General features: G+C 35.8%; 4 protein-coding genes and 1 long non-coding RNA gene across 6 annotated transcripts; 2 read left to right on the forward strand and 3 right to left on the reverse strand.

Annotated features, from left to right (window-relative positions):
• Window positions 1–3,258: 3,258 nt before the first annotated feature.
• On the reverse strand, window positions 3,259–4,572 carry LOC116010435. 2 transcript variants are annotated; one of them, XR_004096918.1, is made up of 3 exons: window positions 4,493–4,572; window positions 4,047–4,113; window positions 3,259–3,911 (listed from the first exon to the last, which is right to left on the reverse strand). It is a non-coding gene; the product is annotated as an uncharacterized LOC116010435 (long non-coding RNA). The 2 variants fall into 2 exon arrangements; XR_004096917.1 differs by lacking the exon at window positions 4,493–4,572 and having other exon boundaries at window positions 4,047–4,155.
• Window positions 3,585–4,776, forward strand: LOC116010434. The gene is made up of 3 exons (XM_031249843.1): window positions 3,585–3,968; window positions 4,070–4,155; window positions 4,245–4,776. The coding sequence occupies exons 1-3, from the start codon at window positions 3,626–3,628 to the stop codon at window positions 4,527–4,529; spliced, it is 714 nt and encodes a 237-aa protein (XP_031105703.1). The 5' UTR covers window positions 3,585–3,625; the 3' UTR covers window positions 4,530–4,776.
• LOC116010432 (ADP,ATP carrier protein ER-ANT1) lies at window positions 4,720–9,048 on the reverse strand. The gene is made up of 4 exons (XM_031249842.1): window positions 8,688–9,048; window positions 6,881–7,174; window positions 5,774–6,145; window positions 4,720–5,471 (listed from the first exon to the last, which is right to left on the reverse strand). Exons 2-4 carry the CDS (start codon window positions 7,136–7,138, stop codon window positions 5,163–5,165), a joined length of 939 nt encoding a protein of 312 aa, XP_031105702.1. The 5' UTR covers window positions 7,139–7,174; window positions 8,688–9,048; the 3' UTR covers window positions 4,720–5,162.
• A 7,461-nt stretch (window positions 9,049–16,509) lies between these two features.
• Window positions 16,510–17,212, reverse strand: LOC116010783 (probable E3 ubiquitin-protein ligase RNF217). The gene has a single exon (XM_031250292.1). The coding sequence runs from the start codon at window positions 17,200–17,202 to the stop codon at window positions 16,510–16,512; it is 693 nt and encodes a 230-aa protein (XP_031106152.1). The 5' UTR covers window positions 17,203–17,212.
• Window positions 17,213–18,142: 930 nt separating this feature from the next.
• LOC116010553 (probable galacturonosyltransferase 11) lies at window positions 18,143–23,403 on the forward strand. Its single transcript, XM_031250016.1, has 2 exons — window positions 18,143–18,739; window positions 21,598–23,403. The coding sequence occupies exons 1-2, from the start codon at window positions 18,584–18,586 to the stop codon at window positions 23,056–23,058; spliced, it is 1,617 nt and encodes a 538-aa protein (XP_031105876.1). The 5' UTR covers window positions 18,143–18,583; the 3' UTR covers window positions 23,059–23,403.
• The last annotated feature ends 2,624 nt before the right edge of the window (window positions 23,404–26,027 follow it).

Raw genomic sequence — 26,027 nt, forward strand, 5'->3', positions numbered from 1 at the left:
TTCTTTAGAGTTAATACCAGCTAAGGTCATCCGAGTATAGTGATATTGTCATGTTTAGTCCTAAATTTTCAATTTAGTCACTCGTAGTTCTTCAATTTTCAAATCTAACCAATCATGATCCTTCGGTCCTTCCATTAGTCTAAGTAAAGGTAAAAGTAGGATTAGGACTGGTTAAAAATTTGAAAGTTGAAGAACCATAAATGGTTAATTTGAAAATTGAAGGATCTTGAGTAGTGTAACTTGAAAGTTGAAGGGCCATGAGTAGTTAAATTGAAAGTCTAGGACTAAACGAAGCGGTGTCAGTACTCGGAAAACCCGAGCTGGTATTAACTCTTTTTCTTTATTTCAGAAAAGGATTTCAATATATTACCACAAAAAGAAATTCCAAAATATTGAAATGTGTGAATTTGAATAATTTATAGGAGAATTTTAGTTTATTAATTAACTCAGATGCTCACAAATAATTATCTTTGGTTATATTTACTTGTGATTCATAATTACAAAAAATAAAATAAAAATCGTCGGGTAGTGATGAGTTGATAAATCATAATTTTTTTTTATCAAAAGGCAATGTTATATACAGCATAAATAACTAGAATATTCTATGGGCCATACACCATGAAATATTTGTGTTCACAGTTTTTTAAAAAATACAATGGGATGAAGAAAACGGAAAAACACTACACCAATCTTAGATCAAGTAATACCAACCAAATCAACAAGGTAACTCAAAAAAGCAAAGCCGTGCATGCTAACTATGATTGTGAAACATAATCAATTGTCGACTAGAATTACATATCAAACTATGAACAGATACTACATTATAACAGAGTCAGTAGCACTAAAAAAAAAAGAATTATATGTCAGACACACTTAGGTAGCAATTGTAAATTTTTTTTATAGATCAAAAAGTATGTGCTAATTGAAGCACATCGTACAATTAATCTCATATGTATTTAGTTGAAGGAAATTACAATTTCATTCTCATCTAATTCTGAAGGCAAGTAAATTAATTCGTTTGGTTGGAGAGAATTGTAATTCCATCATTTTTATGGAATTAGAATCTCATGTCCCTCCTTGATATTTCAATTGCTTGGTTTTTAAGAATATATGGAGTATATCATTACCACTTTTTTCAACCTAAAATTGATGTTTAACATCTCCCTATCGATTGCATTAAATTAATTACAATATGTCTAGTTCAAGAGATATTGTAGATAAGTGGTATTTAAATATGTTAATTTTTTTTGTGTTTGTATATGCAAATGGATACAAGAGATACTTGTCATTTAATAATAATAATAATAATAATAATAATAATAATAAGTATGGCATTTTGAACTTTATACTACTTATTTCTTTTCGAATCCTATTTATACCAAACATTAGAATTGAAATTCTCAGTAATTTTATTACTGTAAACAAACACTAAAATTTAAATTTTCACTTCATTCATACATTATTCCTCTCTTATGAAATTAAATTTCTTTATCTTTATAATTTCCTCCCTCGAACCAACACCTAACTCTTCAAAGTAGAAGTGGTGGAGGTTATCAACATACAAGTACAATGGTTTTCAAAAAATAAAATATAATAAAATAAAATAAAAATAGGAGTACAATTTTTTTTGTAAGAAACAAATTCTTCAATTTGTAATTTAGGCTTTCATCTTCCGCAAGTTACGGTTATCTAAATGCGTGTATCGCGTCATCTCCTTCCTCTTTCAAAGCTTAGTGGTCAGACTCACACGTCAATGAGAAAATAGAAATTTGTTCAGCTTCCAAAATTATTGGACCGTGGCGCCATGCACCAAATAAGTTGGCAAACGGCAACTTATAACAATATATACAAAAAATATATAGTCTTAAGTGCTAATTTTTTATCGCTACTTGAATCACTTTAATCGAGATTTATTTTAAATATAAAGACATACATAAAATATTAAACAATCGTTAGCTGCTGCAAGAATTCATATATTTAAGTCTGCATGGACTGGTCTAAGTGGTTTAATAGCAGTATTTAGGAGAAGAGATCAAGGTACGAAACTCGATAATTACAATGTAGGGATTATATTCAAAGTGGACAGATCTCTTGTACATACCGACATTTCGCTCTATCTCTTATATATACTCTGTCAGGCATAGAGAGTCCTTAAAGTTGGAGATTCAACCTAAGAGAAGAATTTATATTTTAACATATTTTCTATTTCTTTTCAAGACTTAAACTCTTCCTAATTATGAGGATTCACAATATATTCCAAGATCTCTTTCTTCTAATAGAGATAGAAAAATTCTAAGATCTCTTCTTTTCATAATCCAATCTTTCATGAATCTTCATGATTTGACAATTTTCAAGATTTACCAACATTAATCTAAGAGTGTGTTTAGTTCGCACATGAAAATTAGAATCGGTATAGGTATCAAATATTTGGTAAAGGTAATAGGTTTTGGTGAAAGTATTTTGCATGTTTGGTAGTATGGTAGAATGGGAATGATTATTAATAGTTGGGGAAGAAAGGAGGAAGTGAAATGAAACCCTTATAAGGATATGAGTTTTCTAATTAATGAGGCATTCCAAACCCATAGTAGTATTCTTTTTAAAACCTGTTAACCAAACAATAACATTACTTTGATACCCATACCTTATACCAAAACTCATCAACCAAACACACCCTAAGTAACTATTTTTAGACAAATACAATACCACAAAGACTTTTCAAATGTGTATAGATTTTACATTATTAATTTAAATCAAATTAAACTTAAATATCAATAGTTTAACTTCACATTTGACATTAAAAAAAAAAAAAAGAATCAGGATAAAACTATAGAACTTTAGTGTTATAAAATTTTGTAATTGAACAACATGCATGATTGTGATGGTAGGTTTAAAAAAAGATTCATAAATTTAATTTGTAAATTAATTCTCTCACATTAGGTAGTATAGAAATAAAAATGAGACACGCATGAGTATATTTATAAATATGGGAAACAATAATTTTAACTTAGAGTCCGTTTGGAAAGTAGGAAAATGACTCCTATAAAATGTTTTTTAGAAAATAAGTTATTTTTCTGAAAATATTTTCCTTTCCAGTGTTGGGTTGCATTCCAAAAAACTGTCTTTGTGTGTTAAAAAAAAAAAAAAAAAAAAAAAAACATCACCGGTACTACACTGTTTTCGTCGGAAACCTTTAACTAATACTATTGGTGTTTTTGTGCATAACTAATGATGCAGTCACACCGGCAGCACGTTAAGACATAGCCGCACTAAAACTTGGCCCTCTATCTTTCACTGAAAGTAGTCTCATACAACACATTCTTAAATCCTATCAACTGGAGTTTTCAAAAAAAAAAAAAATCCTATCAACTGGCTAAAATATAATTTTCTCATCCAAAACATTTATAATTCAATTGACTAGTCGGTATGCTTCATGGCAAGCATGTCAACTACAAACAACCCCACCACTTAGAAAATTCAATAAACAAACAGATTCAAGATAGTGATTTGCATGACCTTTAACTTCTCACTCACATATAAAATCTGCAATTCCCCACCAAAAGCATATTACAAATCAAACACCAAATTTGGGTTTTATTCCCACAGACCAGAGGTAGTGGCAGCAAGGATGATTGGTGTGAGAGCTAAGCTGAGGGCAGGTTTCTGCATGAGTCGGCGCACGGTGGCTCACGTTTGTGCCCGCTCGCCTATCCAATCATACAAGAAGTCCGGTAGCCTGATACGAGCTGATGAAAAGGCGGCTGAGTTTTCCAGCAAGAACAGCGAGGAGATGAGCTTCAACAGCGACGGGGCAAAGCCAGAATCTGATCAATGCGGGGGGAATAACAGAGTCATGGTTGTGGTCGATAAGAGCCTCGAAGCCAAAGGCGCTCTGCAATGGGCGCTTTCCCACACTGTTCAAAGCCAGGATACTGTCATACTTGTGAATGTAACCAAGCCATCAAAACAAGGTTCATCTTCTTAGCTTTCTCGATCTCTCCCTTATGATCAATTGTGAATATAAACCAAAATACTGCTGCTTAACTTACCTCTCTTGTATAAACCAAAACAGGTGGAAGCCCCAACAATGAACTCGATCAAAGGCGCTATGAACTTCTTTCCTCGATGAAAAACATGTGTCAAACAAGAAGACCGGGGGTAAGTATCAGTCGTCAAAATTCTATCACAACTACTGAATATAATGAAAACTAAAGAAGGTGCTAAAACTACATGATATAATGAAATAGGTGCATGTAGAGATACTAGTGCAAGAAGGAAAAGAGAAGGGGCCAGTTATTGTTGAAGCAGCCAAGCAACAGAAGGTGTCTCTGCTGGTTTTGGGACAAAGAAAAAGGTCAATGATGTGGAGACTGCATACCATGTGGTCTGGGAAAAGGGTGCACCCTAAGGTTGTCAATTACTGTATTCAAAATGCCAATTGTATGACAATAGCAGTTAGGAGGAAAAGCAAGAAACATGGAGGATATTTGATTACCACAAAGCGTCACAAGGATTTCTGGCTGCTGGCTTAGTGAAAAATACTTCGATGGTCTCACTGTTGCCTCTGCATCTCGAGTCTTGATGACCTAGATGCAAAGCTGCCTCGCAAGAGAGAACAAAATTGTTACGTTATTTGTTATGCACATTCCACATCCACAATCAATAGGCTAGATTCTTGAATGTAAAAACTTTAACAACTGTCTCTATATATTTGATCTTTCCTCAATGAAACAGAGCCAACTTTGTTTGTGGCATGACATAAACGAATCAATTCAAACATATGATGGGTTTGCTACTATTCACATTTAACCTATTATGGTGAGAAAAATAGCAAGGTATTAGCTTGCTTGTAAGCCAATACAAGCTATATGTACATTTATGTTGAACTGTACAGAGAACACACAAGTGACAAGTATACATCCTAAAATCCCAAGATAAATGCACAGTTATGCTCCAAGGTTAACTGCAAGTTCTAATCAGCAGTAAGAAGTCAGTCTCCTCCACAGTAGCAGATAAGATTCTTTGCCCACTGAACTAAAGAACTTGATTTCACCATCTCCCAAAATTGTCTTTGCTCTATTTCTTTCTCCTTCCTTCACTACGAATGGAGAGTGATCTCTTTTAAGCTTTTTCGTTCTAAGAAGTTTGGCTACTGAACAGCTAATTTACTTGAAGGCTCTTCGAGACTCGAAGCTATAACTAGGTCTATATACAATTCTGTGCAGCTGATCATATCCTGCAAGTACTCCAGCACCCGCAACACCATAAAGCATGTTTGCTGTAACTCCTCGGAAAAGTGCTGCAAATCCTTCGAGGCGAATGATTTCTCTTAGTGCATGAAAGGCGCTACGGTACTTCACTTCCTGTCCAGAAGTTAGCATCATTCTTCTCCGCAGTGTATCAAAAGGGTAGGCACAGATCCCAGAAATAGTGGTCACACTCCAGCCCAACATGAAACTTGCAAAGAAATTGTCCTGCAAATACAAATTCATAATTTGATTACTTGGCAATGAATCTGAAATCAAACTGTTATTAAAGAGGTATAAATATATAACATTGTATTTGCTACGATGAAAGGAGAAGAGGGCTACTAATTGTGTAATCTTTAAGGTGATTAAGCATATATAACTTCTAACATTAGAAACAATCACCCAGTATCATGCTGCATGAAGGCCTTTACATGTAAGATATTATCAATCCCGATTAGCTAGCACAGAAAGATGCAGACAACACATTTAGTCAAGCAAAGAACGATTACCAATTACGATTTTCTAACCTGTAAGGTTCCAGATAAAACAACTGGTTTCAGGGTGTCATAGATTCCAAAGTACATGCCCCGATACATGGTTATTCCTATAATTGAAACCCCAAATCCACGGTAGAGCCCAACAACACCATCACTTGACAATGTTTTCTGATAAACATCTATCAGTCCCTTGTATTGGCGTCTTCCATTAATGGGGCATTCCCTTGCATCAGTGCCCAGCCTAGTTCGTGCATAGTCCAAGTGATAAAGGAATAATGAGGTGGTTGCTCCAGCAGCACTACCTGAAGCGACATTTCCAGCAAACCACTTTATATACCCATCTTTCTCTTTTGAATATCCAAAGCGGTTTTTGAAGTAACCTTTGAATGCAAAGTTGCAAGCCTGTGAACAAGAAACTACGAAATATCAGGAACAAACAGATGTTGCCATTGCACATACAAATACAAGTTTTGAAAGATTAACAACAGCTAAATATAAATTGGACTTACAACTGCTTCAAAAAGTATACAAAATTTAATCTACAGTCGTGATGTCAAATTAACTATGTGAAGCTTTTGACATTAGTTGGAAAATTAGAAAAGATTAAGGGTCAGTTTGGAAATATTTCCAGGAAAATGATTTATAGAAAATGACTCATTTTTCGAAAAATAATTTAATTTTCTAATGTTCGGTGATAAAACTATATTTTTCTGTTTGGTTGAAAGTTAAGAAATTGCATTTTTTTTTTGTTTAGTTCATTTTCCTAAAAATGAACATATTATTTGTTACAAAATAAAAATAAATAATAATAATAATAATAAGTGGTGGTGGTAATAATAATCCGAAAACTAGCTTGAAAAGAGATGAGAAAGAAGATAAATACGGGAAAATAAAAAATTCGGAAAATATCTTCCAACTAAAAATCTAGGAAGACATGTTCTGTCAAATTGGGTCTTTTTTCTACTGGCTAGAATGAATATTTTCCTTTGACATTATTTTCCTTGAGGAAAATCCGGAAAATGACCCCTAAGATGGTCTCTAAACACCATAAGTCATTTTCTGGGTTTTCAAACGGACCCTAAGATGGTCTCCAAAATCACCCAAAGTACACAGGTGATTAAAAAGATGCATGTCTACCTGGGTTGGGATGTATCGTATGACATTGGCCTGGTTACCCCTCCAGAAGGAGGCAAAACCATCCTCTCTCAAAACTCTCTGAAAGCAGTCACCAATGCCCATGTAAGGCCTTTTTAGCTGTCCTCTTTTTATCAACTCTCCCTGATTCTGCAGCAAAAGCTTTACTCTTTCAATTGGTGCTGCAGCACTTTTTGATAAGACCGCTGCTGTTCCTCCCATCAAAAAATTGACCGAAAAATTCTCTGATTTAGCTTCCATCTTCACCCACCCTTGCCCTCTTTCCTCCTGTAAAAGCTAGACAGGCAAACCAACAAATTAACCATTTGAACTTAGAAAATGTATCAGCTGAGGTTCAGAAGCAATTACAGAATTTCAAGAACGAACTTGAAATGAAAGGTAGGATGCAATCTGTGACCAGCACCCACTATTACACTTCTAATTTAATTTGACATCACAGTAGAAACTCAAGACACCCTAAGCGAAAATCTTAGCATATGGTAGAAGTGAAGTAATAATAGCTTCTTGCTTAATAAAAATCAGAAAGATCTAGAACAAACAATGAACAAGGATTTTATCCCAAGTCTATTAAAGGATAAAAAGAATTGTAATGGGGAGGAAAAAGGCATCTTAGAGAGGGTTTATGTTTTCAAGAAAATAGTGCCTAAAAAGATTCTGGAAAATAAAGGTGTCTTGCAAGAATATACACACACCCACAGACGTCTTTAACTTTCAAAATGAGGCCTCACCAAAAGGAATTAGTATAACCAGGTTATGAGCTTGCTTACAGCAGTAATCTATATAAACAATGTTTACCAGAAAAAGTAACTTCCAAATATTACTATGCACAGCTATGATAACCTTTTCCAATGCCAAAGAACAACTAAGATTATGGATCAAGTACTTTATACATAAATATATACATATTGATATAAGTAACAAACTCTTCACCAAAAACTAAAAATAAAATTAAAATGAAGGTAACGTTAGGGGAAAACTCCAACCAAATAAGGGGGGAAAAAAACTTATGTCCAATTGGAAACATCTCGAACAAGCTACTTAGGTTGTGACATTGGTTTTTTTATATCAACTCTTGGAACTTTAGATGGAACTGCACATGCACGAATTAGAGGCAAATGCATGAGTCCTACTATGCTAACATCAAGATTGCAATTGGTGTCTAGTTAGGTTTTCGGGGAAATTACTTGGCCACAGTTAAACTTGCTTTGATATTTCCTTAGCCCTTAAACAGTATCATCCCAACTTTTGAGTCCTATAAAATTAGGTTGTAATGTTATAGTATCTCACATGAATGATGAATTGGCCTATGCAAAAGGAATTATACAATGGTATAATATTCCAGTCATTTAAATGAATCTTCAGCCTTGAATCCAAGCTTTTGGAAATATTTTGGTGTTGAGATTCAAAAACGGTTTTTCTTCCCTTTCTAGAATTCTCAAGGGATGCAGAACCAACTACGGATATAGCCATATGGATTTCTAGCAACATAATTATAATTGCTGGGGAAATTTACTTCAAGATTTCGACTACCCATCTCCTTCCCCCTTTTCCCCTCAAGAAACTACATTGAATTGATTCCTCAAAATTCAAATCGAGCGTTGTATACAAGATTCAAAACAAATTGTAATTTGGCCCTCTGGGTCTTCATTGTACAGTTCTATACATTTGAAGATAACCAATACAATCAAGAAATTCATTGGCAAAAGAAATTCATAATGAAGATAGGCAATACAATATTCAATAAGAGCAGATATATGTACTGTAGATATAGATATTGAGAAATAATTACCAAAGGGGGCAAAGGGTATCCAGAGAACAGAGCGACGGAGCGGAAGAAAAACCAACCACCGAGCTTTTGCTACCGGTGGTAGAGCAGGATGAAAGCGGCACGCAAAAATCAAATAACCAATATTCAGTTTTTATACTATCCTGAATGTGGACTGTTTTGCGCGTCGTGTAAAATCTAAGTATGTGGAATCCTAACCGAAAATTTCTGAATATTTTCTGAAAATTCACGTAAAATTCTGAAATGAAGATTGCGATGTATTTGGCGGGCGGAGACGATTGGTCCGACTCAATCTGACGTCGGATAACCATGAGCTTCGTCATCTTGTAATCATTTTTTTTAATTCAAAGGAAAATACAATGGGTTGTGTATTGCAAAATTCCCGCCTAGGCCCTAGGCATTGTCGATCGTCTAGGAGGCTGACCCGCCTAGGCCCTAGGCATTGTCGATCGTCTAGGAGGCTGACCAGCTAGGCGGCCGATTAGGCCGCTTAAGCGCTACCTAGACGCTGATCGCCTAGGCCCTAGGCATTGTCGATCGTCTAGGAGGCTGACCAGCTAGGCGGCCGATTAGGCCGCTTAAGCGCTACCTAGACGCTGATCGCCTAGGCCCTAGGCATTGTCGATCGTCTAGGAGGCTGACCAGCTAGGCGGCCGATTAGGCCGCTTAAGCGCTACCTAGACGCTGATCGCCTAGGCCCTAGGCATTGTCGATCGTCTAGGAGGCTGACCAGCTAGGCGGCCGATTAGGCCGCTTAAGCGCTACCTAGACGCTGATCGCCTAGGTCTCCTAGGCATCGACTAGACACCGACTAGGTCGCCTAGTCGGCCAATTAGCTATTATTCTCATTTTTTTTTAAATGGGTTATTTCACTCAAAACGACCTTGTTTTGAACGAAATAACCCTAAATTGTTCAAACTCAAGATGTTTTTTAGGTAAATATTTAACATTTTAGTATTAACTATTAAAGTATTAAATAATTGAGAAAGTATGTTTGAACAAATACTATAATGTAATAGAGTTAGTTGTATTCAACAAAAAAAATAGTTTATAATTATCAAGTCTTAAAAGTTAAAAAATATAGGCTAAAGTACAATCCCGCACCACGAACCATAAGCGATTCTTCATGCCACACCCTTACCTTTCATAATTGTTGTTTCGATGCACAAATCATAAAAAAAAAAATCACCTAAACTTTTTTACAGGTTTCCATTGCCCTGATGATGTGGCGCCGGTATAATATGATGTGGGGCCTTGGTTTTAATTAAAAATGAGAGATATAGTCGATGTAAGCATTTTTAATTTTAATAAAAAAAATAAAATTAGGTGTGTTTCTTTCTTTGTTGTGGTGAAATGTCAACTGGAGGTTGCAAACGTTGACCTAGAAGGAAATGGGGGTGGGAATCCCCACTATCGTCGACGCCGCTGTCGACGCAGGTCATCCTTGGCGATGAGTAGTGAGACGACCACTGACGGGAGCTTATGCTTCTCCAATTCAGACTCGGATCAGTCTTGGATCTCGGCTGTTGGTGGCCCCTACTAGGATTCTGTTGGTTTCTTCCCTCCTTCGTCTCTACTTCGCCACCCACCGCCATTATGTGGTTGTGAGTGTTTCTGTGTTGGTTTTGGTGTTTGCGTGTTTGAGGTTGAAGGCGCGGCGGTGGAAGGGGAGGGGGTGGAGGTGGCGGTGGCTAGAGAAAGGTGAGGAGGTTTAGCAGGGAGGAAGTGGGGAGATTGGCTGCGATAAAACATATATGTATATGGGGTTGGAAGAATACCTGTTTTTGCGAATTAGTGAGCCAAGTTATGAGTGCAAGCAGTATGGATGCCACTGGCAATCCCGCCAAATAGAATGATCCCAGATTGATGTATGCCCTAGAATGCTGCTTCCCATTTCCTCTCACAACTCCTGAAGTTTTAATGGCTTCTGTCTACCATAGATTTTGAACTTTGATTTTGATTTAGTTCCAATGGATTATTTTCTGGAAATAAAAGTGGAGTTAGGTACACTGACCAGAGTACTGGATGCAATCTGTCAAGACCAACAGACAGACAAAAGGAACCATTTCTCTTATGTAATCCACAACTTCCTTCTCGTCTGGAAGAAATAGACGTGATTTCCCCTCGTCTCCCATCTCTCTCCCTCCATCACAATCAGCCGGCCACCACCTTCTCGGACACATCAAAGCAGCAGCAGCAAACGAGCTAAGGAAACGGCGGTAACCGGTGGACGAACGACTCTCTTCTGACGACGGTTACCCGCAGGCTGAGATGCGACAATGGAAGTTGGTCACCCCCTTCGACCAGCAACGCAACAAGTATGAGCAACTATTTAAAAATGAGCAAATACCAATTTTGGTCCCATGACTATTAGCAAAATGATAATTTTGGTCCACATGTTTCATTTATACCAATTTTGGTCCCACGACTATTTTTTAGTACCAATTTTGGTCCCACGACTACTGTTTTAGTGCCAAAATTCATCGCGCCGGTCACCCACCGGTTTAAAACGTGCCGAAATCTAAAATTTTTGAACGCATTTTCGTCATTTTCAACTCAATATCCCAATTTGAGCATGAATAAAGAGATTTAAGCCCTAAGATCCATCACAATTCACAATTCTCCTCCTCAAATTAAGGTAAAATGGGGAGGAAAACTGTGAATTTTGATCGATTTTAGGACTTAAATCTATTTATTCATACTCAAATTAAGATATTAAGTTGAAAATGATGAAAATACGTTTAACAATTTTAGATTTTTGCACGTTTTAAACGGATGTGTGATCGGCGCGATAAATTTTGGCACTAAAACAATAGTCGTGGATGAAAATTGGTACTAAAACAATAGTCATGGGACCAAAATTGGTAGGAGTTTTTTCCACTTTTGGTCCTATGACTTTAGTGACTCCGTCAATTTAGGTACACAACTTTCATTCCTGACAAAAGTAGTGCTTGACTTTGATTTGTTTTCCACTTTTAGTCCTTGACTTTGATTTTTTTTCCACTCTTAGTCCTTTTGTTCATATGAGCGACAACTTTTAATTGAAATCAAAAAATTATTGTGCCACTAAGGATAAAAGTGTCTTCTGATAAAGTCATAAATATATTTATAAATAAAATCAGAGAAAAAATAGGAAAAAGAATCGTTATTTGCTTGTTCTGTTTCGCCTTTTAAGCGACAATTTTTAATCTGAATCAACAAACTGTTGTGCCATTAAGGGTATAAGTGTCTTTTGATAAAGCCCTAAATACATTAAACGTTATTTACCCTTAATGGCAAAACAATTTGTTAGTTCCGATTAAAAATTATCGCTCAAATGGCCGAAAGGACTAGAAGTGGAAAAAAAAATCAAAGTCAAGGACTAAAAGTGGAAAACAAATCAAAGTCAAGCACTACTTCTGTCAGAAATGAAAGTTGTGTACCTAAATTGACGGATGCACTAAAGTCATAGGACCAAAAGTGGAAAAAATTCAAATTGGTAGAAATGAAACATGTGGACCAAAATTGGTATTTGCTCATTTAAAAATAAATAATTACATGTTAGCATATTATTATCAGTTACCTGTAAAAAAAGTTTAGGTGAAAACAAATTATGATATGTGCATCGAAACAGCAATTATGAAAGGTTAGGGTGCGGCATGAAGAATCGCTTATGGTTCATGGTGCGGGATGACACTTTAGCCAAAAATATATATACAAATTTTTTAAAAAATAAAAAAAATATACACCTAAGCGCCGATTAATCCCTGCCTAGGCACCCCCGAGCGCCTAGCGATTTTTTCAATCATGGTTTAAACACACAAATTAGAATCAGAATCAGAATTGGAATCAGAATTAATATTAAATACTTAGTAATTGGACGAGTTTTAGTAAAAGTATTTTGTAAACTCTCGCTGTTTACTCACTTTATATACTCTCATTGTTTACTCCAAATTTTTATTCTCACCCTCAAAATCTTGATGTAAACACTTTTCTTGACCACCCATAATAAAAATAATTTATCATTATTTGCCACATCAAAGAATAAAAGATGACAAATTTATAAGTATTCATTGTGTATATATGATTGAGACCTCAATTATTGTTATATGTGTTGTAAGTTGTTTGTTGTGCCCATTAGCCAATAGCTCCTAATCGATGAACATTGCAGGTAAAGAGACAACAAAGAGCAAGAGAAGTGTGTTCCATTCCAACCTCATGTATATGTTACAAGGGACATATATATAATATAAACAATAACGGAAAGATATAATGGATACATAAATATAGAAACGGTTACAACCGTTATATACTTTATAATAATGTGCACTATTTAATATTATTTATACCACTCCCCCTTGAACATTATTTGACCATGATCTTGTCTTGTTGAAAACTTGCTAGGGAAATCCTATGGGAAAAACCTAGACAATAAAATAGTACAGAGTACATGAATAATATATTCAAATACTTTCATGCATCGTTAAAAACTTCACTAGGAAAACTACGTGGGAAAAAACCTAGTTGAAGAAAAGAGTATGGAAATTCTTGAAACAAATTATGATAGCTAGATTCATATGTAATTTGAGCTGATGGGCTTGGACAAGTATAATAAAGAGGTTGAATAACTATGCTGTTTCTCAAGGATATTCCTAGTCGAGAAAAACCTGTACGATTGTACCTCCAATTTGTATGCATTGCCATAATCAAGTTGCAATTTGAAGTGTATAGAGTAATATGTATAATGGTAAGTCTAGACATACATATCATAGACAATAATACCATTACACAACTTTTAATAACGCCTGTTATCTCGTTAACTACATGAGGTCATATAGCAAATATGCTAACCAAATGGTTAAGCAAAGAGTTGACACAAGGAATGAGATTAAAGCCATTGGAATAAAAGTTTTATAGTGGATATCCAACCTAGGTAACATATACGTTCAATGAAACAATTAAATTATAGAATGAAGCGTGTCACTATGGGGATCTCAAACTTCTAACCACTCGTTATTGAACATTTACTCTCTCTAGGCTAGCCTACTTATGCTTTAATGATTCAAAGTGTGAATTGACATGAAAAAGTATGCGTGATACTCGGAAAAGAATCACCTATGTGAGAGAGAAGCGAGACTGCTTCAAAGGAGAATTGATTGCGCTCAATTTTTTAGGAACTCTTGCAAAACCAATGACGATGTTCCATAGGCAAAATATGCACACCCATTAGAACTAAACAAAGGTTTGGAGGTTCTTGTGTGAGATATATCACTGTTTACAATGACATAGCGTTCTCATGGGTGACCAGTTGGTCGCCTTTTCCACTGGAGCGCCTTCTTCAAAAGCAATTGGCGACCGCTCATCAATCACCAGTCTTTGGATTTAGCTATCAGAACGTCGTTGGAGCTAGCCAGAGTCTCGCCAGAACCCTAGCGTCCAACTATTATAGGTCAATAACCGGTTTTGGGACTCCAATGCACGAAAATAACATATTATGAGTTTAATTACGATTTTAAAAGTTCAGAAGTCTGTTTTCAAAAAAAAAAAAAAAAAGTTCAGAAGTCTAATTAACTTTTTGTATAAAATTTAAGAGTCTATTCCACCATTTTCTCTATTATATATACATTGTTCATTTATATATGAGAGCAATATCGATCAATATCCCTTGGGCCAGTTCCTGTGCCTCTCGAAGTGAACAGGTATTAGTCGGGTGGACTCGGACCGTAAGACGGACAGAGAAAGACCCGGAACACCTCGTCAATTTACCAAAAAAATATCGATCAATATCATTTCATGTACTATTCTTCCATCTCTCTTTTATAAAAAAAGGACATTTTTCCTTCCCCTCTCACTATCAACTCTTCCCCCTCTATCATCTTCTGAGAGTAATCACCCACTCTAATTAAGTACTATGAGATTGTATCATATTACTTTGTATTTTAGAGAATATACTATGAATAGAATGAATGTAGTTATATATACATCATAAAATCTTTGGAATGATGTTGATATTTCCTATTTTGGTATCACCATGTCAAAAAAATAAAATAAGGGATAACATTTTCTTTCTCTGTTCTAAAATTTTGGAAGATAGCAGAGCAGGGCGCAGGTAAAAATTTTCCTAAAATCTGGTGATTATATATTTATATCAATCAGATCCAATATCATATATCCCTTGCTTCCTTGCACCCAATCGTATTTCTAATAAGTTTTTTGGTTGCCCCTGGAAGGGCAAATTCGCGGTCCACACAATTGTGTGGATCACTAATCAAAATGACTTCGCTGAATTTTATGAGTTGGAATAATATGTATTATGAGTTAGAATAATGCACATTATATCTTATTTTATGAGTTAAAGTAATGTATGTGTTAGAATAACGAAACTTTTGGGGTAAGATAATGTATATTATGTGTTAGAATAATGTACATTATGTATTATAATAATGTACTTTATGTGTTAGAATCATTATGAGTTAGAATAATGAAACTTCTGGGGTAAGATAATGTACATTATGTGTTAGGATAATGTACATTACGAGTTACTCCGTATAAAATATATATTGCAACGGGTCGTGTGAAAAAAATTGCGCAAAACGACGTTGTTTTTGGACCGGGGTCCACACAATAACTATTGCCCTAGAAGCATATATGAGAAAAAAGGATCAAAGATAATTGAAGGTCTAGACTGGACTGGATTCTTTATATGTAGTGGCGGAGCCAAAAATATTGCTCTGTGGGGGCAAAATATAGTCACAAATAATATTGGATATAGACGAAAAATAAAACACATCAAAATTTTATAAAATATTCATAACAAAATATGAAATATAATTAATTTGATAAAATAATTCAAATATAAAACACATTATAAATTACACATCTCATTATTAATTTTGAAAAAAAGTTATATATATATATATATATATATATATATATATATATATATTAGAAAAGCTTTGAAGAAGTTTAAAAAAAAAAAAGACGTAAGAAATATAGTCATAAATATTGTTGGATATATGCAAAAAAATAAAACACATCAAAACTTTATAAAAGATGTATTCATAAAAAAATATGAAATATAATTAATTTGATAAAATAATTAAAATAGAAAACACATTATAAATTACATATATCAAATATAGCAATAAATATTATTGGATATAGACGAAAAATAAAACACATCAAAACTTTATAAAAAATATTTATAACAAAATATGAAATATAATTAATTTGATAAAATAATTCAAATAAAAAACACATTATAAATTACATATCTCATTATTAATTTTTTAAAAAGTTACCGCCTTAGCTAACTTATCAATTATTTTATGAGTTAATTCCCAAAATGGTCCTTCGACTATGACCTTTTCTTAATTTGGTTCCTTGATTTTTAATTGCACCCAAAGTGGTCCCCTAACTATTGAATTTTAAGCCAAAATAGTCATCCGTTAGGTTTGGCGTGAAGTAGGTGTAAAAATGAAGGGTAAAACTGGTAATTCAAGTTTTATTCTCCAATTTAATGAATTTGTGATCCCATTGCAGCAGGTTGCACAAGTCGCGTTAAATTCAATTTTCACCTTCTATAGAAATTTAAACATTTTTTTCTGCTGCCTTCTCTTTGCTCTCTCTCTCTCCCTCCTCAAGAGTGGAGTAACAAAGTATGGGGCAGATCTATTGTTGTTGTCGCCGTCGCCGGACTGCCGGAGCTTCAGACTGCCACCCTGCGTCCCTGCATCTGACAACTATGATTCGCGTTTAGTGCGTAGAAGTTTTTTTTTTTTTTTTTCAAGTTCAAAAAATATCCACTCAACCAAACATTTTCGTTCAACAAAGGAGATTCTAAATTTTAAGTGCCACAATTAAGACAATGGTGATCTTTTGCACGAGCTTTGCACTTGTAACAGAAGGTGCACTTACACCTGCACATCATGAAAGGGCAACCAGAAACTCTCTCAACATACACCCTGCAATTAGGGCACCTCATCCATTGCTTTTGATTCGCGATATTCAGCAACAGTATATCCTTCTTCTCCCTCTCGTTCTCATGCAGCTTCTGAAACTCAGAGCAAACAATGCCAACATACCATGGAACCAACAATATGCGGCATTCAGGGCACTCAGATTCCACAACTTCAATCTTATCATCGATGAGAAGCGCAGAGCAATCCTTGAAGGGGCAGTAGAATTTTTCAGAAGCCAACACCAGAGCCTCGCATAACGCATCCCCCCAACGATCAAACACTTGAGGCGGAAAAATTGAGCGGTAGTTATGAGGCTCCACCACCCCCGTGCAACCAGAAACAGGGCAATTGATTTGGGGGACGTTTTGTTGGAGCTTCGAAGCTACGAATTTTGAAATGCAATCGGAGCAGTAGGAGTGTTTGCAGGCTTTGATTATGAAAATGTCGCTTATTTGCTTCGCATCGTAGCATATTTCGCAGATGAAGAGGGAAGCAGAGGTCTCCATGGCGTCTTCCACGTCTATATAGACGGGTTTGGAGTTGGAACACTCGGGTTTTATCCTTGCCGGCGCCGGCATTGCCTCCAGAATTTGAATTTCGTCGTCCGGGTTGTCTTGGGTGAGGTCGATTACGATTCTCGGGACGCCTAGGGTTCCTTGGTTCTATGAGAGGTCGATCACGACCCTGTTCATACCATAGCCACTGGATTCCGCAACCATGATGACGCTTTTGCTCTTGTAGTCTTCCACTGAAATTGCTTCCATCATCGTCGTGCCGTCTGCTTCCCTCGTAAGTGTTGTCCTTTGAGTGTAGAGGAGACAATTCATCCTGTACTACCTTTTCCTATTGGATCAAACGTTGTGTGCCTGCGTAGAAGTGAATTTTGGGAATTGGGGGCTTGGGGCTAGTATCGTTAATTTGGAGAAAAACACAGCTGGTCAATCCTCTAAACAAGAAACAATATAAAATGTCCATTTTACCCTTCTATTTAACGGCATGTTCACGCCAAAGCTAATGGAGACCATTTTGGCTTAAAATTCAATAATCGGACCACTTTGGGTGCAATTAAAAGTCAAAGAACTAAATTAAGAAAAGACAATAGTCGAAGGACCATTTTGAGAATTAACTCATTATTTTATATATCTGTTTTCTTATACTTATACCTAAAACATGTACAATATATACATATATATACATACAAGGGCTACACATGAAATGGTGGTGAGATTAGTGGGGGCAGGTGCCCCACGGCTTCCGTTGTGACTCTGCAACTATTTTTATGTGTATAAAAATTAAAAATCTAATCGATAGACTGATTGTGCGACGCGTAATTTACTTTTGCAACAAAGCAAAGTTAACATCACCTAAGTTTAAAAGTTAAAACAACAATATTTTGGGCAGGGTAAAAAAGGCGCTGGTTGAGTGATGCAGTGCACGTGGTCCGCCCTCCATTGGATTTGCTTGATCGCCTTCCGTCTATCTACATTGAACAAATGAGACGACCCTTTCGCATTTTTATCTCTTCACAACCTGACATTTCATGTGTCAAACCTCTCTTCTTCTTCTTCAACAGCTACTTTCGACATCTATCATATACTTTGCTTCACTGGTACGTTCCATTTATTAATTCTCATTTTCTCACCTCAATTCCCGAGGCATAGCTCCCACTTTGTGTTGCCCCCAGAGATCGTATTCAAATATTTGGGATTTCCGCATTATCGTAGAAGATCCCAGTATGAGGTTCTTCATTTGAATTTGAGTAAATGGGTTTGCTTCTAAATCTTTGAGTCCAGGCTGTATTGAGTGAAGGGCAGTGTTTGGGATTCTTGATTTGGGGTCAAAGATTTGAGCTTTCCTGATTCATCGGGGAGTTTGTCCGTTTGTTTTTTTTTTTCCTGGATTCAATCTGGAAGCCGGGTTTTGCCTGCGGTGGTGAGTTGTGGAAGGGGCCGGTGAATAATGCGGCGGCGGGCGGCCGATTATCGGCGCCCGGTTCGAAGGAGGTTCTCTTGTTGGATCTGGACGCTACTCGGAATATTCTTTGTCGCAGGTTTCGTTTTGTTTGTGTTGCATCACCTGCATGACAGTGAGGATCATGTAGAACAGCAAAATTCGGTAAGTCCTCAGCTTGAATAACTCTTTTTAACTGTTTCAAATTTTACGTGCTTTCTATTTCATTCAATTCAAAATTAGTTCTTTTTTCTTCCATCCTTAGATTTTCTAGTCTAACATTGCTCATTGCTTTGACTGTATTGGTTAAGCTTGAAATTTGGGATAATGGAACTCCTCTTTGTGCGGTTTTAGGATGATGTACGACTTGATTTCTTATATGTTTGCTTTTGCACTCATAAAATCCTATATGATAGCATTGTGGCTTTTTAAAAGAGTTAATACCACTTAGGATCCTCCAGAGTATAATGGTACCGTGACTTTTAGTCCTAAACTTTCAATTTAACCACATTTAGTACTTCAACTTTCAAATTTAACCAATAGTGATCATTCCATTAGTTTAAGGGCAAAGTTAGGACTAGGGCCGGTTAAAAATTTGAAAATTAAAAGACCATGAGGGGTTAACTTGAAAGTTGAAGGAGCATGGAGTAGTTAAATTTGAAAGTTGAAGGAGCTTATGTGGTTGAATTGAAAGTTTAGGATTAAATGTGATGGTGCCACTATACTCGGGAGGACTCCAATTGGTGTTAACTCCGTTTTAAAAAGATTCCAGTAATCTTCATATTTAATGTTTTGGTGGTGTTTGCACTTTTATGAGCTCGGGGGTTTAGCCATGATGTTTTGAACCTTGCATCATGTATACATGTTGCTAAGGCTTCACTTTTTGACTCTGTAAGAAATTTAACTACCAGCAAAGGTGTAAATTCGCAAAACATTAACGACAAAAAGATGCAAATAATTGTTTCAACTTGCGTTGTCCTAATTTGTACTGAGCTTTTGCTTGGTTAATCTTTATGAAGATGTGATATGGTTTTGTTTGAGCTCTATTTATATTTTCATTTGAATCTTCAGATTCGGCTTGGTTTATCTCTCAAGCAACATCAGATGATTCTGAGCTCATTTTCAGTTTATAATTCATTTTTAAAGAACTAGGCTTAATACTGATCTCCCATGTAGCATATTAGGCTTCCTCTTTGATGGATCTCAACGCTACACTATGCTCACTTCCCAGTAGGTCACCATCCTGTAAGTCAAACATGCTTAACCACGGAGTTTTTTGGTTATTTGGTTGCCATATCCTTCTTAACAACAAGTTCTAACCTCGACCAACTTAAGGTCTCTTTTCCAATTTAATTGATACAATTTAAAAGGGTATGCGGAACTTAGTCAGATGCTTTGGACATTGAAGATGCCGCTAAATTATCTGCAGTGTGTTGTATAGTGAATTTTTTTTGAAGGTCACTAAAATGTGTAAGTTGTATTGCACTTTCATTTCAAATCAAGCATCTTGCTTTACTTGGGGGTGTGATTATTTAGCGATAGTTGGAATCTGTATCATATGATCATTTAAATTTTGATTTTTATACTCTGCAAATTAAAATTGTCAAATATATAAAATGGCTGTTAATGATAACTCGGATTTTTGTAATTGGCTTCGTTGTTCTGGGGTTCTTCTTGGTAAATATGTTTCTGGATTTGTGATTTGTCTTATAAAAAGGTGGCTGTAGTTAAGAAGATAGGTGCCATATACATCATACTTATTTTACTTTGTTAACATTGAATATGGAGTATTAAAATTGACAAACAAATTGGAAGTTGCTATGAGAATCTGGACTTTAGCTTACTTATACATTGTCATATTCTCACATTTTCTTGTTCTCTTTATTAAATTGCACCTGAATTTGTGGTGTTACACGGTGGTTGTTTGTAAGGAAGGTATGGACCATGTAAATCATTTACATCTTGCAGTTTACCATTTAGCAGTTCATAAACCTGTCTAACTATTGTGTTAATGAACTTTTGAGGGAGCTTGCCTGTTTTTTATAGGATTGATGAGCTATGAGGAATATTATATGATAGTCAATGATTCCCGTGAATTATTCATTTATTTATTTATTCAAGTAAATCTATGATGTGGCTGCTGTTGACTGTCGCACGCCACATTGACCAGCGTAAACTGCCACCACCACTGTTCAGGAAAAAAAATCGACCTAGGCGACTGCTGGTTGTCTTCTCCACAACCGGCTGTCGCCTTCTTGAAGAAGAAGAAGGTGACCAAGCTGGTTGCCTTCTTCATTAGAGAAGGTGATCAGCTGGGTCGCCATCTCCAATGGAGAAGGCCTGTGTTAGTCCTTGGAGTGTCGCCTGAACCTTGTGACATGCTATTACAGGTCACTAATTGGTTTTTGGACTTCGATGCACTAAAATAACATGTTGATGAGCTTAATTGCACATTTTAAAAGTTCAGGGCGCTTAATTGACTTTTAGAATAAAGTTTAGGGGCCTATTTAACCCTTTTCTCCAAAAAATATTAATGTGAGAATGAAAGAATTATACAGTATAGGGAGCAGAACATAATGTGAGAATGAAAGATTTATGTTATTTTTCTGAAATCCTAAACACACAAACACACCAAAAAAAATAGGGAGCAGAACATAATGTTTGCATACTAATACAGTATACTTCATTCACTTGCATAGAAAAAATCGTTTTGAAAATGTCTGAACAACAGGTTAGCTGGCTCTACTTGAACTGTTCTTAATTTGTGTGAGTTCGGTTTCAACTTGTTTTTAGCTAGGGGCCTATTGTTAACACACACAGTACTTAACCAAATCTATCCATAAAACCCGTATGAAAAAGAATATATACTGAAGAATATCCCTTTTATTCTCAAAACATGTTGTACTCTCTCTGTCACTATGTTCCCTCATTCTTGGAATGTCTTATTAACTGTCTCCCGTTACATAAAATTTTTTTCTGAGCTTCTGATAATTTGATAACTTAGGAATCTCCTCTGTTTTCAGGATAGAGGTTCCAGAAATGATCAGGTTGTACATGAGCATTTAAATTTTACCCAAGAAATATCGAGTGCTGGATCATATGCGAGACAATTAACGGAGCAGATGACACTTGCCAAGGCTTACGTGATTATAGCAAAGGAGCACAATAATCTTCATCTTGCATGGAAGCTTAGCGTCAAGATAAGAAGTTGTCAGTTTTTGCTTTCCAAGGCTGCTATGAGGGAGGAAGCCATCTCTTTAGATGAAGCGGAGCCAATCATTCAAAGTTTATCGTCGCTAATCTTTGAGGCACAGGATGTGCACTATGATATAGCGACCACTATGATGACAATGAAGTCGCATATCCAAGCTCTTGAAGAGCGTGCGAATGCGGCATCTGTTCAAAGTGCAGCGTTTGGACAGCTAATTGCCGAATCACTACCTAAAAGCCTTCACTGCCTCGATATTACGCTCACGACTGATTGGCTTAAGAAAATGTTGCTGCAGGATCTCGCGGATAAAACGAGAAACTCTCCTCGGTTAGTGGACAACAACTTGTACCACTTCTGCGTATTTTCGGATAATGTGCTGGCAGTTTCAGCTGTGGTTAACTCGACCGTTTCCAACGCTAATCATCCCCAGCAGCTCGTGTTCCATATTGTGACAAATGGGGTGCATTATGGAGCAATGCATACTTGGTTTCTCAGTAATGATTTTAAAGGGTCTACGATCGAGGTGCAAAATATTGAAGACTTCAGATGGCTGAATGCTTCTTACTCTCCCGTTGTTAAGCAGCTGCAAGAAGCAGATGTGCAGAAATATTATTTTGGCGGGTCTGAGGATGCGAATATCAATATCGAGCCAAAGCTTCGCAACCCAAAGTACATATCTTTGTTGAATCACCTCCGCTTTTATATCCCAGAAATCTATCCCCAACTGGAGAAGGTAGTGTTTCTCGACGATGACGTTGTCGTGCAAAAGGATCTTACGCCACTCTTCTCGTTGGATTTGCACGGGAACGTGAACGGCGCAGTGGAAACATGTCTCGATGCCTACCACCGTTTCTACAAGTATCTCAACTTTTCGAACCCGCTCATCAGCTCAAAGTTCGATCCACACACCTGCGGATGGGCATTCGGTGTGAACGTGTTCGATTTGATCGCGTGGAGGAAAGCAAACGTGACCGCACAATATCATTACTGGCAAGAACAGAACGCCGATGGGGGCATTTGGAAGACGGGGACCCTTCCTCCGGGCCTATTAGCCTTTTACGGGATGACAGAGCCACTGGACCGGAGATGGCACGTTCTAGGGTTGGGGTACGACCTTCACATCGACAAGCACTTGATCGAGAGCGCAGCAGTGATTCACTTCAACGGGAACATGAAGCCGTGGCTAAACTTGGGCATTAGTAGTTACAAGCCTTTATGGGAACGGTATGTGGATCACAACAATTTATACATTAAGGGTTGTGTCAACCGGTGAATTGAAGCTCTCCATGCATTATTAACTTATTCCATCCCAATAGAGGTGCCTACAATCCAGCGAGAAGATTAGTCACTGTCTTCGACGGTGGAAACCCTGGTCTACACCTAAAAAAAAAACTTATTCCATCGCTTGATATTGGCATTGCCATAGATTTAGATTTAGAAAATTTTGGCCTTCTTTAATTTGGCTTATGAATTTTTAGAGTAAAAAATGATTCTTCTATACCAAAAGGAACTTGTTTTCAGGGTACGAGGTTATGCATGAAATATTCTTATTTTTTTGGGCTTTTTTATGGCATTTACATTTTTTAGTGAAGTAGAAAATCTTGGCTTGATTGAATTATATAGATTTATGGATTGAAGTCTTGGTACTTTGTGCTGTATTGAATATTGATTGTTTAGTAGCTTAGTAAACTGTAAAAAATTTACCTAAATTAAAACTATCTAAACCATATGATCAATTAGAATTATTTACATATCCCAGTGATATAGGTCAATTAGAATTATTTACATATCCCAGTGATATAGGATGGCAATCGTTATTGTGTGGACCATGGTCCATACAGCTGTGTGAACCATACTATCAAATAATGTATATTCAGTATACAAATAATGTATTTTTAGTATATTAAAAATGTACATTTCAGAAAATGTATATTATTTGAGTACTGAAAGTATATTATTTTGTATAATGTACATTCAGTATACAAATAATGTACTTTTAGTATATTAAAAATGTACATTTTATTATGGTCCACATAGCACTGTGTGAATCATGGTCCACGCAATAATTTGCCTATAGGGTGGAGAGTAGTCCTCATAGCATATGATAAAGAAAAATCTTTAATATATGGATATGCTTCAGTAACATGGACACCAAATGAAGAAAAGTATCATATTCATGAAAAAGAAATGCTAGCGCCTAGCAGTAAAATATGAAATTAAGAAATTTCATTATCACTAATTACTTGCACATTTTGTTGTTAAAATTGATAATACACAAGTTGCTTATTTTAATTTATAAAAAATAAATTTGATTCTTTATTTAGCTAATTTTTTGAGCAGATATCAGAAGAACAATTATGACGACAATAGATAGAGTGGAAGAGTATTTGGTTAAAGGAGTTAAAAGAACTAAAAGAAGGTACTATACAATTAAAAGAAAAAAATTGTAAAAGATCTAAGATTATTAGAATAACATCTAAAAACAAATGGAAGAAGCATTAGAAGAATATAAGATGATGAAAAAATTAAAAATTTATGAAGAATCAAGATCATCTACACCTACTACACCTATAAAACAATTTATGAGATTAGGAACACTCTCAAATAATATTCCCAAGTTTAGCCATGGCTTCATGTTCCCGTTGAAGACTTTAAAGACTTACAAAATGTATATGAAATCATTAATAATTTTTATGACTCAATCCAATCAAACAATATATAGGCCTGTAAAAGATACTAAACTAAATACCATATATATATATATATATATATATATATATATATATATATAGGGTCGAGATCAGGTGCGAAGGAGGTCCCAGATGCGAATATGCAGTGAGATATGAATTGTTGATCAAATCTACACCAATGGCTCAAATTAATGATTTTTTTTTTTAAAAAAACGCACGTCTAGAAGGAAGCAACAAAGACTAAAAATGACGTACCTTAAGTGTTACAAAGACACACCTTAGGTGTTAGAACAACGCACTTTAAGTGTTAAATGGCGCACCTTAAGTCTTAACATCGCGAACCTTTATTTTATAAAAATGGTGCACCTTAAGTATTACAAATATGTACCTTAAGTAGTAAAATCATGCACCTTACATATAAAAATGACGCAACTTAAGCATATAACTTATGCACATTAAGTTTATAACTGATGCACTTTAAATGTTAAAATGATGCATCTTAAGCTATGGAAAGACGCACCTTAATTTCTCAACTGAATAACTGACGCACCTTAAGCACAGAAACCAAGCACCTTAAGAAGGAACACGATGCACCTTAAATACAAAAATCACACACTTTAAGTTTGACCAATACAGAAAATGACAAAATTGCCACCGCAATTTTCTTAATCCTTGTTAATCATGGATGTTAATTTTGACAAGATCAATGTCTCTCATCTCACTGTATGTTTCACCTGGGCACAACATCCGCATATGATCTCTAACATATATATATAGAAATCTGTTCAAATGTGGCCGCGCCTTCCTGTGTGCACCACTCAATGTTAGAAAATTCACCACTCAATGTTAAAAAACGCACCACAATGAAAATACACAAAAACACCAATAAACAAATCACACCCAAAATAATGCACCATAACTCCCCTAGCCCTAATGGTGCATTTGCTAACACTGTGTGGTGTATATTTGCATACCTAGTGGTGTATTTTTTGGTGATGCGTACCTAATGACGCATATTTGTGTGGTGCATTTTCTAACATTGAGTGGTGCATATTTGTATACATAGTGGTGCGGCCGCACTGACCGCACGTTAAGGGACGACCACACCTAATTATGACCCTATATATATATATATATATATAGACTTCAACTCAAATGCGGTTGTGCCTTAACGTGCGGTCGCTTAAAAAAGGCACCAATTGTGTTAGGAAAATGAACAACAATGAAATGCACAAATACACCACAAAACGCACACCCAAAAAAAAAATGCATCATACCACCCAACACCTAATTGTGCATTTCCGAACATTGTGTGGTGCGTTTATGCATACCTAATGGTGCATTTTTTGATGTATTTATGCATTTTTTTGTTATGCGTTTCTTAACAATATTGGTGCATATTTTTATAAATATTGGCGCAGTCGCACTAACCGCACGTTAAGGCGCGGTTGAACATGAACTAAGGTATATATATATATATATATATATATATATATATATATATATATATATATATATATATATATATATATATATATATATATATATATAT

This window comes from Ipomoea triloba, chromosome 2 (genome assembly GCF_003576645.1).
Source record: "Ipomoea triloba cultivar NCNSP0323 chromosome 2, ASM357664v1".
NCBI classification, from domain to species: Eukaryota; Viridiplantae; Streptophyta; class Magnoliopsida; order Solanales; family Convolvulaceae; genus Ipomoea; species Ipomoea triloba.

Bases quoted from the DNA above. Each gene is read 5' to 3' on its own strand.
- LOC116010434 (XM_031249843.1), top strand. From the start codon at position 3,626: ATGATTGGTGTGAGAGCTAAGCTGAGGGCAGGTTTCTGCATGAGTCGG. The intron at 3,969-4,069 runs GTTCATCTTCTT...AAACCAAAACAG, and splicing joins AACCAAGCCATCAAAACAAG to GTGGAAGCCCCAACAATGAA. The intron at 4,156-4,244 runs GTAAGTATCAGT...ATAATGAAATAG, and splicing joins GTCAAACAAGAAGACCGGGG to GTGCATGTAGAGATACTAGT.
- LOC116010432 (XM_031249842.1), bottom strand. From the start codon at position 7,138: ATGGAAGCTAAATCAGAGAATTTTTCGGTCAATTTTTTGATGGGAGGA. The intron at 6,146-6,880 runs GTAGACATGCAT...TCTTGTTCACAG, and splicing joins TACGATACATCCCAACCCAG to GCTTGCAACTTTGCATTCAA. The intron at 5,472-5,773 runs GTTAGAAAATCG...TTGTATTTGCAG, and splicing joins TTTTATCTGGAACCTTACAG to GACAATTTCTTTGCAAGTTT.
- LOC116010783 (XM_031250292.1), bottom strand. From the start codon at position 17,202: ATGCCGGCGCCGGCAAGGATAAAACCCGAGTGTTCCAACTCCAAACCC.
- LOC116010553 (XM_031250016.1), top strand. From the start codon at position 18,584: ATGCGGCGGCGGGCGGCCGATTATCGGCGCCCGGTTCGAAGGAGGTTC. The intron at 18,740-21,597 runs GTAAGTCCTCAG...CTCTGTTTTCAG, and splicing joins ATGTAGAACAGCAAAATTCG to GATAGAGGTTCCAGAAATGA.